Source organism: Triturus cristatus, chromosome 6 (genome assembly GCF_964204655.1).
Source record: "Triturus cristatus chromosome 6, aTriCri1.1, whole genome shotgun sequence".
Lineage (NCBI taxonomy): Eukaryota > Metazoa > Chordata > Amphibia > Caudata > Salamandridae > Triturus > Triturus cristatus.
This window is the reverse complement of record NC_140589.1, coordinates 865,157,941-865,171,450: the sequence shown is the minus strand read 5'-3', so window position 1 is coordinate 865,171,450 and position 13,510 is coordinate 865,157,941. Positions and strand designations below refer to the sequence as shown.

General features: G+C 46.4%; 1 protein-coding gene across 1 annotated transcript in view; it reads left to right on the top strand.

Moving 5' to 3' along the window:
- RNASET2 (ribonuclease T2) overlaps nt 1-12,356 on the top strand; it is a 152,494-nt gene extending 140,138 nt beyond the window's left edge. The window contains exons 9-10 of the mRNA XM_085611449.1: nt 8,230-8,304; nt 9,072-12,356. Coding sequence (XP_085467575.1) covers nt 8,230-8,304; nt 9,072-9,266 — 270 coding nt within the window. The 3' untranslated portion in view covers nt 9,267-12,356. The remainder of the gene's footprint in view (nt 1-8,229; nt 8,305-9,071) is intronic.
- The last annotated feature ends 1,154 nt before the right edge of the window (nt 12,357-13,510 follow it).

Here is a 13,510-nt window from a genome sequence, read left to right as displayed (position 1 = left end):
GATCCATATTAGGCACTGATGCCACGCAGTTTATGGGCAGACTTGCATGCCGGCTTAACCCATACATGAAGTGCTAGTGGGCCTGCACCCAGATGTCTTCATTCCTGAGAGGGGCTGTGTCAACAACACCAAACTAATCCTGCATGCCCTTGATAACGTCAACCGAACCAGGAAAACGGCCCTTCTACTGTCCGTTGATGGCAGGAAGGCTTTCAGTGAAATCCAGTACCCTTTCTACAAGGAAGATTAATCAGGCTGGTCTTTGGTTCACAATTTAAGATGAAGATGTTCAGCAACTATTCCTGTCCGGTAGTCAGGGTTAGGGTGAAACGGAGGGACTTCCGATCTATCCATCCATCCATGAATTAATCAAGCAGGATGTATAAAGCGCTGATAATCAACCGTAAGGGTATCCATTGAGTGTCTGTAGCGGCTCACAGAAGGGTTGCCATTCGATCTAATCTTAGGGATGAAAAGCAGGCATGAACACAAGTTGTCCTTTTACACTGACGATGTACTGTGAACTTCCCTAAGCCTATGAGCTGGATCTCTACCGAACACCTGAGAAGCATTTGATGAAGTAGCCACCCTCAGAATAAACATTCAGGAATCGCAGATTGTGAACCTCATTACTGCTCAGACTTGCTGCAGAGCCTCTTCCCGCTAAAATAGCTAAACACCACATGCAGTGCGCGTGGTTCAAGATCTACCCTACCACCAGAAAAACTGCATCTCAAACTACTTCAGTTTTAGTATCCACCACACGGAGGTACCTGGAGTCCTGGAAATTGAGGACTTGGCCTGGTTGGGTGTGATTGTAGCAATTACAGTGACACCACTGCCCCAAATCTTATATCTGATGCAGACAACACCGGCCACCCTGTGGATATTAGATAATTTCCAGAAATTAATAAACATCTTTATCAGGAAAGGCAAAAGTCCCCGACAGACAGAGAAACACCCCTGTTAGTCAGTAAAGAAGGAGGTCTGGGCATCCCCAACCTCTTGAATTTTTACCTAACAGCTATGTCATATCTTAGAATGGAATAGGACTGTCTCCGAGAAACACCAGTGCTTCACTGACCAAAACATAGTAGGTATGCACATCTCCAAGGTCCCTGGGTAGCCAAGAAACGCAGGCCGTGGGCATCCATCTACACCTCCACAGTCATCAGAGCTATACCAGGCGCATTGGATAGGTTGGCCATTTCGAGAGGTCTCGCATACACGCCCTTCCCTTTCGTCTCCTGAAATAAACAATTTGTTAATTTCCCCTACTACAACCTAAAACAACTACTCAGAGTGGCAGCAAAGCACTTGCAAACAGATAGGAAACCTCTTCCCCCGAAGAACTTCCGTCTGTTTGACAGCTAAAGGCCACCACTGAAATTCCTGAGGGGGATATTGAGATATTTGCAAATCAAGCACTGTGTAACTCACTCTTCCACAAAACCCAATGCAAACAGACCACTTAACCCGTTTTTCCAAGGGGGTATCACAAAACCTATTGACAAACCAATACTGTCCAGTATTTAGAAATTCTTAAGCTCCAGGACACCCAACAGAAAAGTCCCTGCACGGAGAAGTTGGCAGACAGAACTAGAAAGCACCCTTTGCAAGGACGAATGGTCTAGCATATTTTATGAATATCGCACTACCTCAATTAGCGCCTCCTGCAGACAAGCGAAGTTGAGGATAGCCTTACGGCTAGAGCGGTCATCCTCGAAGCTAAGGAACCAGTTTCAAGTCTTGGCAACGACGCTCGACATCCTGTGATTCTGGGCAAATCACTTAATCTCCCTGTGCCTAACAAAAAATAATGTGCCCATCTGTAATGAAACTGGTACTCATGTAAAGCGCTCTGATACCCGATTTCTCTGGTCTAGTTTGCGCTATATACATTTTTATAAAATAAATTACAAGAAGAGGTGCTATAAAAAACAAAACGCGCTATGTGGGTATACATCCTCCGGCATCCATAATTGGAACGCAACAAAGCCCTTGTTTGCTGAAGGAAGTGTTGGGACCAGGGCATCCGGACTGACTTGTGACGCAGCTCCAAACTAAAGCGACACTGGCAGGAAGTCCTAACCAACAGACATGACCGTTGACACGGACATTCCCCAATTGCCAGGGCACATTCAGGTCGGCCTCCCTACAAAGATCTTACTTATGGTCTGGGGAAGGCAGACCAATAACTCCGCCCCTCTGACGCCAAACAAGCAATTACTATTACTGCCCTATGGGGACCCGAGTCTGCCTCAGAATTCAAGGCCTGTTGCACAATCAGGGCAGTGCGGATGAAGCGGCTGACCTGGGGAGGGAGGCACTGTGCTTACTAATATCTTATGATTTAAAAACACCTGCTGCAGGATTACTTGTGCGATTAGTTTTCAGGCAGCATTAAAAATGTCAAGATAACTCTTGTGATTATGTTCCTGCTAGAGAGAAAGGTCGGAGTTTTGCTTAGGGGCAGTTTTCATTTGACATAAAGTAGTGCAGAGAGTTAATATGCCTGCTGCAAAGAACTCTTACTATGCAGATCACCGATCTGTATTTCATAGCTGAGTGGATTGCTGCTTTTGTCACAGAGAACCTTTTGTTACCACAGTTCATAAAATACAACCCTGCTATAGAACAGTGACTGTTACGAACTGTCATCAAAGAGCTGCATACAAATTGCAAAAAATAGGTTAGGACGTTCTGTTTTCTTCTCCCAATCTTGCATTATATATTGCTAATGTTGCTGAAAAGTGTTTATTTGGGTGGATATACATTCTTATTAGTAAAGTCAGCCTTTACCAGTGGTTTAAAACAAATTAAATGTATTTTCGAGAGGGGCTATGGAGCGATGAGGGGCACCTTTTCCCTGTGGTAGTGAGGGAAATGGAGGAGGAGGTTATGGGGTGGGGGCACAAAAAATGATAGCACCAAAGCCAGCCCAATGTGGGAGCTCTTTGACATGAAAAAGCTCTCACCCACCTCGGAATGCAAAGAGTCCCGTTTGAGAGGGCCTGGGGCCGATGCATCATCTTCCTAGTCCTGGAGTTTAGAAAACTCACCTGTCCCAGATATGTGTCGCACAAAACCTCCCCAACAGAGTGGAGCCTGCTGTAATCCTTTCTCACCTGTACACACCACGGCCTGAACATCTACGGAGGAAATGGAGTTCCAACTTGTGGACATCTCGGTTGCAACGTTCACTATTCGATACTTAACTCATACCTTTCACGCTGCACCACACCAGCCAGCGGTTGTAGGTTGTATGTGTACAAAAGAAAACACCAAGAAAAATATTTAAACAGAATTCTGACCTAAAAATTGTGAATAGAAAAGTGTGCGTCCTTCACGCTTTGTTGCTGCCCCACCCATAGTGCCATTATCGGCAACTTCCCCCACCCACAGTCTGAGCAACTTTTGTTATGGGAAAATATTGCTGCAGGTTTATTCCATACAAAAGTATGCAATATGGTGGGTTATCTTGCAGGCGATCCAAGGGCAGGCAGCTGTACCAACCTATGCTGCCCCACCCGCCTGATGAGCCAGCACTGTAGGCCACGCAGTCAGTTCTACACCTTTTGGTGATCCTCCTCCGGATCACGTGACACATTGGTCCCTTGTTACTCACGCCCTTTTCAGGGCGGAGCGTAGCAGGGCGAACCCCCGGTTGGTCAGGCCCCCAACCGCCAGAAGGACTAACAGGGCGCCATCGCGGTTTTCCAGGAACCTGCCCTGAGGCTCCTTGTCTTTGGCTCTGGCACCCCTACTGTGCCGCGCAGAGGTACCCTTAATGTAACCGTCTGCTTTCAGATCGCCCTGTAACTCCGCCTGCAACACAAAACGTTCCAAGTACCCTGTCCACCAGCCTGCACGCCGGGTAAGAGGTGGGGTGAGAGATGGCATGGCTGGGGAACAGAGGACGCCAGGGAGGGCGGGGGAGGCATATATACCCTCCCCCACCTCGGCGCACCGGATGTGACGCCCTTAGCGCGCCACGGCGAGCGGGCTCCTAACAGGAGCCCAACCACTAGTGAGGGGTGGGTTAGTGCCCAAATGGCACTAAAGTGCCACCCTTTTAGGTGGCCCCTTGCAGGCGCCGCGGGCAGCCGCGTAGTGCCATTATCGGCAACTTCCCCCACCCACAGTCTGAGCATGCGTGAATAAATAAATACAAAAGACAACTTTTGTTATGGGAAAATATTGCTGCAGGTTTATTCCATACAAAAGTATGCAATATGATGGGTTATCTTACAGGTGATCCAAGGGCAGGCAGCTGTACCAACCTATGCTGCCCCGCCCGCCTGATGAGCCAGCACTGTGGGCCACGCAGTCAGTGCTACACCTTTTGGTGATCCTCCTCTGGATCACATGACACATTGGTCCCTTGTTACTCACGCCCTTTTCAGGGCAGCGCGTAGCAGGGCAAAAACCCAGTTGGTCAGGCCCCCAACCGCCCGAAGGACTAACGGGGCGTCATCGCAGTTTTCCAGGAACCTGCCCTGAGGCTCCTGGTCTTTGGGTCTGGCATCCCTATTGTGCCACGCAGAGGTACCCTTACTGTACCCGTCTGCTTCCAGATCGCCCTGTAACTCCGCCACAGCTCTGGAGGCGGCCCCTATTGCGCCAGAGCCACCCCCCCTCCCCCCCGCCACCCCCCCACCAACACGGCTGTATAGTCGCCTGCAACCTGCCATTTTCAAGGCCTCCTGCAAGTCCAGGAGAGACAGGTCCATCTCCACTGGAGACAAGTAGACCCCATCATTCTCAAAGCATCCCTTGACATTATCCAGGATCAGCTCGTGTCTGATGAAACCCAGACCCCTCTGGTCTGTGAACCTACGCATAGAACCATTGACCCTCTTGCGGGAGTGTTCCACTGCCTCGCTGGACCTCGCCCCTTGCCCGTCTCTGTGAGGGATGATCTCAGGCCACCAGAGCTCACATTGTCTCATGCGTTTGCTGATTTCCCCCAAGTCAGACTACATGGCTTTTAATAGTGCCCTCCTCCCCATGAGAATAAGGTTGTTGCCCCTAATACCTTCCTATCTGTTAACTCCTTGGGCCATAAGTGTAGAGCAATCACAATGGGTGACAGTTCAAGTACAGTTACGTTCAAGGTTATATTATGGTGATGCCATGCATTAAGCCACTTCTGCGCACACCATTCTTCCCCCATTATGGCATCGAAACCCTCTCTCCCCGAGGTGTCGGTGAAGAGGCACAGCTCAGGACTGCCTGCCCAGGGTGCTCTCCAGATCACTGTCCCATTAAAGTGCAGTAGGAACTCAAACCAAAAAATTAGAGGGGGAATGTTCACACTGCCCACCCCGTGCATCCCCAGCGGTGGAAAATTGCCTGCTCCATTAGATTCTAATTTTGTGGAATACTGGACATGCCAAATATTCTTTCTGCATAGTAGCCTATTGTGCTTGCCACCTTGTTTCCCATTTATTGGGACAGCAGCACACCATGTTGAATGTTGGCTGACAGTGTCCCCACCCAGCGTGGCTGATATAGCTAACCAGGCGGGGCATTTGAGCTTAACTACAGCAACATGTCACCTACTCTCGGTTCTGGGGTGCACTTACTTCGCCTGACAATTGCACAGGCCCCTTTGATTGCTAAACTTTGGTGAACCCCCCTACTGGTGTCAAATCTGGTTTGAAAGAATATATGTATTGTGGCCATTATTGGCAACACCTCAGCCTTTCGTGTGGTGACAACGTACGCAGCGCACTTCGCTTGCTTAAGTGCCGTCCGCTCAAAGATGCACCGTACCTGCTGCCCATCTCTGACCCCGGCTCCTCAAACCAGCAAACGTGTCAGAATCCCAGGTTCCCAATTTCATGTTTAGCTGCAGTGCACCTTGAATGAATCCGCTGGGAGATACCTCAAACCGCATTGGCCATGAGAACCTTCAGAAGCACACAATATGCACCTGGGCATACCTCTAAATGAGACTGGCTCCACACTGCCGGAAGGCCAGCGACACATATATTAAACCAATTTACTGATTATTCTTCTGGTTGGTGATGCGGGACCCTCCTACCCTGCATGAGCTTACTGTCTTGCGTTGCCGGCACACCACCTGTGTCCCTTGAATCGCCCTCCAAACTCCTGTGCAATAGTCATACTGCTAAGTGGGCAATGAATTCAACCCTCCTTTCCTCCCCGACTGTTACCTGTTCCGTTTTATCTGTGGTGACTTGCCGACGACTTCCCAGGCAGCTTTATTGCTGCCAATGTGAGCAGTTGCTGCCATTGAGGAAATCTCACGCTTGCAACTTGAAACTACAGCGAATTTAAATTAATGTGATACTGTGTATCTGAACGAACTATGCACAGGTAATTGACACTCTCCCACATGTGAAACATTTTGGACTGGTCCATCAAATTCAAGCAGGCACCCCCTGGGTGGAGTCTAGCACTCCCCAAACATTTGCTAGTGTAACCCACGGTTAGGCCTCCTGTTCAATTGAATTTAGTAATTCATGACACTGACAACTACAGGGGCCTAATACTGAGCTGAGTATATGCGGCCCAGGGTGACCTTAAACAATTGGCTTGGGATGGATGGGTGCTAACATTGCCTGGCTGAAGCACGATACCTTTGACAGTCACTCCTGACAAGATGTGTCAATGCAGGTAGAAGTAAGAGGTATCCAGCCAGCCTTACTTCTTTTCCCAGTTATCTGTGTATAACGCTTGGTGGAGCATGACACTTGTGTATTCTAAAAGTGCAAGTGTTCTTACCCCGCTTACTGATATTCATTTTAACAACCTCAGAAGGAAGGAAGGTTGGTTGAACACAACGGGGGTTAGACCCGAATACCATGAGGTCCAGCCACCACCAGACCCAAAGTTAAATTGGTCCCGGTTTTTCTTTGCCATGACCCCTCCTGACAGGACCGGCCGTGCTCATGTCCAAACCGATCAACACAAGCTACCAACAACACGTGGCACGGCTCCCTGCCAGGGTACCCCAAACTCTTTACGCACCTACTGCTGGAGTCTGGGAATTAGTTCTTGTGATGGCCTCGTATAGTTGTGTAAATGAGGCTGGGAAACAGAGGACGCCAGGGAGGGCGGGGAGGCATATATGTCCTCCCCTACCTCGGCTCACCGGATGTGACGCCCTTAGCACGCCATGGCGAGCGGACTCCTAACAGGAGCCCAACCACTAGTGAGGGGTAGGTTAGTGCCCAAATTACACTAAAGTGCTGCCCTTTTAGGTGACGGGCAGCCGCAGATGCCCTCTGACATTTGTCTCCGTCATTTCCTGGCTGCAGTGCAGACTTTCACTGGGTAGGCTTGGAGGCTGGAGAGGTGTGGTGCAGCGGCCAGGGCAGCTGACTTCGGAGCACAGGGCTCACGGTTCGATCCCCGGCTCCGGCAGCAGCTCAGCACCATGTGACTCTGGGCAGTAGCTCACTTAATTTCCACAATGGCCCCCAGCGCCTTGAGACCCGTAAGGGTGAGTAGTTCGCGCTTTACAAATGCGGATTTACAGGTTACATTTTAGGCTTGTACCCTACGATCATTAGAGTAGAATTGTGACAGGAGCTTGGGGCTGCATGCCACTGCATCTTCATTTGTGTCTGTATGTTCTCTGCATGTTGTATTATGCATTATGCCTTCGTGTTGTTGTTATGGCGCTAGTGTGCTAAGAGGGCATTTGAACGTTCCAGGTAATTTCTTTCTCTTGGTACATGAGGGGTAAGATAGCCCCCAATAGGGTTATATTTGTAGTGCTTTCCCTACAGCGTCGTGCTTCAGATTTCCGTATAATTCCCATTCACTAAAGCTGTATCGAGGTTGCCTAGCAGCGTGCTGTACACCGGTTTATGAATGATTCTTATGTTCCCAGCGGGTTTTCAATGTTTCCCAAACATGCTGCAGGGCGCGTGGTAAATTGTTAGGGAATTGATTCCGTGCGCCTGCATTGCTTGCAGACATTGCTCCTGCCTGCAAGAATCACGAGTATTCATTGGCTGGGACATAGGAAAAACATTGCATTTGATGATAGTAAATTGTGTGACGCATATGCATGGCGCTGACACTGGAACGCAGACAAGGCACTACATCCTCAAAAGCCTGAACCGATCCTGTTGATAACATTTAAAGAATATTTTTTAACATCCCTGCTTCTGATCATAGAAAAATAACATATATGTTGCTGGAGCAGACATAGTGAGTGCCTGCCAATGATGTGTTGTGTCCGTTTTCTAGGTCGATGATATCAGAAATGCAGTTCACCAGGTGTACGGAGTGATGGCAAAAATCCAATGCTTTCCGTTAGAGGAGGTAAGTCTCCAATCCCACGCCCTCTACATTAAGATCGAAGCAAGAGATGAGCAGGGCACGTGGGGGTGGGCCGTGTAGGGATTCGGGCTGTAAGGAGAGGATCCTTGAGCTGTAATGAAGCAAGCAGGTTTATTAGACTAAAGTCCTACTCGGGTTGTAGGATAACTCCTATATGACACCAAGGAACACATTGGAAGGACCTCCGCCCATTTACTAATGAGCGATGCGAACTCCCTTTGGTGGAATACTTGTGACCGATATTCCATATACATTGTACACTCTCAAGACATGTATCACACAGCTGCACATGACTGAGGGATACAAGGCCTAGAGCACTCCAGTTTAATGAAGAAAATGTTCAAGGAAGCGCACTAATAAATCCTAAACATGATAAATCAGCCACAGTGCAAACGCTTGTATTCACAACATATCTCAACTTATGCACATCAATCAATGCCACATACAACCACACCATTGAATGCAAAACTACACTAGAATGCATTGCTATGGTAGTAACCGTTCACAGGAGCACGGCAGCATGCACATAGAAGACGCCAAGCCAAATGATGGCTGTTGCACACTCCGCACAATGACCTAAGGTGTAAGCTACACATGAGTCTGACAAACTTAAAACAGATGCACTTCTTGAGAATAGGAAGACAAGTGGTTTCAGGTACACAAGGGCTGTGACATAACTGCATGCAATATTGTTGGTATTTCTTTTTTTTTATTATTATAAAAGAGGATCTAATTTTTTCTGTCCACAGGAGGAAGATGTCCAGGTGCTAACTCAGATTGAGATCTGTTTTACCAAAGAATTCCAGCCAAGAAACTGCTCTGATCATGGGGAGGAAGCTAAGCGGAGTCGACCTATCTCCTGGAATTCAGTCACAGAGGAACTCAGTGTGTGCAATGAAACGCGCCAGACCTACTACCCTCCGATGGACCAGCCGTGGGTCTGACGCCCATTGCCTTTGCGCGCCTTAGGGGCCTGAAGCCTTTACTCCAAGCGCACATCTGTAATTCACACTGTATATGAAGCCATCAGGAAGCGACTGGATGAGACTGATTCTTTCCTGATTAAGCATTTTCTGTTTGCAAATTCGAACTTTAAATTGTTTAGCAAGTGTGCACCAGTATGATTCGAGAAATCCCCCGGAGGATTGAACTCAATTTTTTGCAAATTCCTTAAAAAAACGAAAAAAAATATTCCTAATCAAAGTTTTGATGGAAAAGAAACGTTTCCGTAGAAAAATAATTATGGACATTAATAGTTCTTCTATAAATATAGGTGATTGTTAATCATGGTATATCAGTCTTCGGCGTTAATAGTTCAGCCGAACGTAGACATTTGATAGCCGGTTTCATTTGGTACTTTATATAATTGTATACATTTAATATTGAAGTTGCAGGTCCTGCAGCTCCCACTCAGGTACTATACTTTGACCAATTTCGCAGCATCTTACTTAGAATACTAATTTTGTTGATGTTCAAGACAAGCTAAATAACTAACCCTTTAAATGGTAGCCGGGTGGTGGTGAATTTTCTGATGATTGAGTTTGATCTACGAGTAGTAATTTTGGGGAACAGATATTTACAAACCTATTGAATTTTAATAGTAATTCTAAAGATTTACGGCAAAATCCTGAACGTAAAGACATTTATGTAGGTCAAGCCAGTCTTTAAAGCACATTCTGACCTTCATGTGTTCAATCCCTATCGTAGTTTCTGATGGTTTTGGTTCTCCAGGGCTCCTTTCCTGTTTACGACCGATATGCATCTGAAAGGGAGTGAGGCACAGAGTGATGCATGTCTAAGCCCTCATGTTCCCTGAGCTGGGTTCCATGGTCTCATTGCAGTAGGTTATTTCAATTCATACTCATGCGATGTATCTGCATCTTTTTTTATATCCTTTTGCCCCAGCATAAAAGATAATGTGCTCAATTCCCAATGCCATTTGGACATGCAAATTTATCTTACACGCACAAATGGCTGGGCTTCCAGCTGCTACGAAATCACATACTGATCTTGCATTTAGAAACACTTGTGTTCTTGCATTATAGTTGATAATGACTGCGTAATATTACATGGGAGGAAACCCCAGTCAGTCACTAACATGAGTTTTTGTGGGAATTTACAGATTCCTGTTCTATTCCTTTTCTTCCCTGGAAGTGGTCTGAAATTTATTGTTGTCAATAGCAGGAGTAAATACCTTTCCAGCCTGGGAAGAAGAACAGATTTTCCCCAACTTTTGGGAATAAATATTTGCCTTTGCAGAGTTGCTGGCTTACTACAGCGCGTAATCGTACTATGGGTGCAGTTCCGCTCTGGGGAAATGGCAATGGCAAAAGGAGAATTAAAAAAAAAAATTTAAACTTTTGACTAGCGCAGCTTTCCAGGCGTAACCTGGGAAAGTTTTGGAAATGTCATACATGTAAAACGACACCCATGCAGAAGCGCAGTCTCCATGTAAAATGTCACACTTTTCCTAGCAGTCGGATCCTGATGCACAAGACTCTGATTTGCATTAATACCATTAAAAACGCTTGTGCTTTAATGGTACATTCTTTGTACAGCAGCCTTTTTGTCTCTTTTCCAAAATTTGAAGCTGAGCAGGAGCCCAACAGATGACATAGCTAAGAGTGGTTTTAGCCCTCCTGTGTGGAAGCGCATGCACTCTAGCTTGCAAACGGTGTTGTTAATAAAGGACTTCGAGCCCGTCCACTGTTTAGCAATCGTTGGCTTCATTGTTACTCCTCTTTGCTACTTCCTAATTGGGCAGCTTGTACCAGGTGTCTCTTCTTTTTCTTTCTGTGGAGCATGGACCAAGCACAGATTGATTCATCTTAATTGGTGTCCCCCCACTGATTGCACTGTGATTGAGGTACGAGCTTCAGGACATTTCCTGTTTTCATTTCTCTTGCTGCTGTTTCTATTCATTCAGTTTTCTAGCACATTTTTGGACAATATTTGTCTACACTTGCATCTCTTGGCTTACTAGTGCAACTAAAATAAAATGAGATTTTACGTGGGTTGGATTAAACTGTTTAATGTATAAATGCCAAACTAACAGCACATTTACAGCTTCATGATGCTTTCACTGCAGTCCTATTTCTGTTCAACCCCTTTGTGCCTAATACCTTTGCTTTTATTTTAAGTTTGGGTCTTTGTTTAAGTTACTTACATCCACATTTGTACTACTCTATGCCACTCCACTGTATGTCACACCACCTTATGTCACTACATGCTACTCTACTCCACTCTACACCATGCCACTAACTTTTAATCATGCCGAACATGACTAAAAGACATTGGCAAAGCCAATAGGTCTTGCATATGCGAAACCTATTGCCTTTGCCAGTGGTTGTTTTATTAAGGATTATTCACTTGTACAATAGAAATGGACAACTGTAAAGTTTAAAAGAGTGATAACTTTAACTTTATTTTTGTACAGTTGAAGGTCGTATCGTAAACAGAGCTGTGTTGGACCGCTGAAACCTGAATAAATGAGTCCTCTGCATGGAGAAAAATCCATGAATATTATTGGTTAATTTATTCCTGCACTCACATTTCACAGGCTGGCTTGTTTCACCAGTTTTATATATGTATTCAATTGACGTAAACTGTTGCATACTGCACATTCTTTTTATTTTCTGCGTTCTAGAGTAGTGAGCCCTGGTCGGAAAATTTCCAGGTGTATGAGTTTTTTTTAATAACTTCGCACTGACATGGTGAGCAAACATTGTATTATCATTTTAAGGCCTCCCTTATGAATCCAACCATCTTGAAAATTCTAGCCACCCGATTTTTAAAGATCTTCAGTGATCGGTTTAGGTATACATATGTGTTGTTAACACTACTTTAAAATATACTAGAGTGGACTACAGTGCCACCCAGTGGAGTAATACTTGATGTCACATATTGTCTATTTGCTGAATGTAATACCTTTTAGGAAGGGCTTCTTTTGAAAAGCACGCGCGACTGACATCTGAAATGTTCACTCAATCCTATTGTTTGTCACAATAATAAAAAAAAATCCTGTATGCAGTCCATATACCAACAATCCTGTTTTTTCACAATTTCCCCCCAGCATGTTTAAAGCCAGTAGAGCTGGCCGTAATTAATGAACAGCATTTACGCAGGAAACACCTGTAAACACATTTGTGAATATGTTACGTTATGCTTGTTTGTTGAGTGCATGACTCCCCCAGGAGGGTATCGTGGGATTGAAAAGCAGGAGCGGCGTGGGCTGCACGAGGTCCGAGACTCAGTGAAGAGCTGTGTCTTCGGCTTCTTGCGAAATTCCAGGACTGAGCTAGTGTCTTTGATGGCCAGGGGTAGGTCGTTCCAGGCTTTGGGAGAGAGGAAGGAGGAGGCCTGGCCATCAAATCTGGTTCTGTGATGCGCGTAATGTGTGTGTGTAGGATTCCGGCTGATTGGACGTGTCGGGTAGGTATGTGGAAGGTAGTGCGATTGTTGAGGTAGATGTGGTCACTGTTATGCAAATATTTGTATATGTACATGAGGAGTTTTAAAAGTGCTCATTTGTGGATCTAGAGCCAGTAGAGGTTTTTGAGGTGTGGGTGCGGCGGGGAAGGGTAGTGGGTTCCTGAGTGTGAGTCTGGCAGTTGAATTCTGGAGTCTTCTGATCAGTTGCACGTTGATTCCTACGTAGGGTGTGTTGCTGTAGCCCAACTTATTGGCAATGAGGGCCTGGGTGTGAAGGGAAGCCACTTGAAAATCATGAGCATCTTGAGTGTGTGCAAAGAGGAGGTGAAGACTGCGTTCACTTGGCCTGTCATAGTGATCTGATTGCCGACTCTTAATCAGAGGTTCTTTGCATGGGTGGTTGTGTTGGGTGTGGATCAGAGATCAGCAGACCACCAGAGGGAGTTTCACAGCGAGGTGCCTTTACTCAAGAGGAGTTCTTCCTTCTTGTCTGTGTTGAGCTGGAGGTAGTTTTTTTTCATCTATCTAGTGACTTTGGTCTTTCAAGCTGAGAAGTTGGTTTGGCTGGCCCCAGCGTCCTATTGTTTTGCTGGGATTACGCTTAGGACAGAGCCGTCGCGGGTGCGACTGCTGGTGACTACAAGCCACAGAATCCTCTACTGGGTCACCACCTGATCAGAATCACCGCTATTTCAGTGTGTGGGGTCCCGCTGCACAGGCCGCAACCGGGCCAAGTGCAGACCCATCTGTGCCTGTC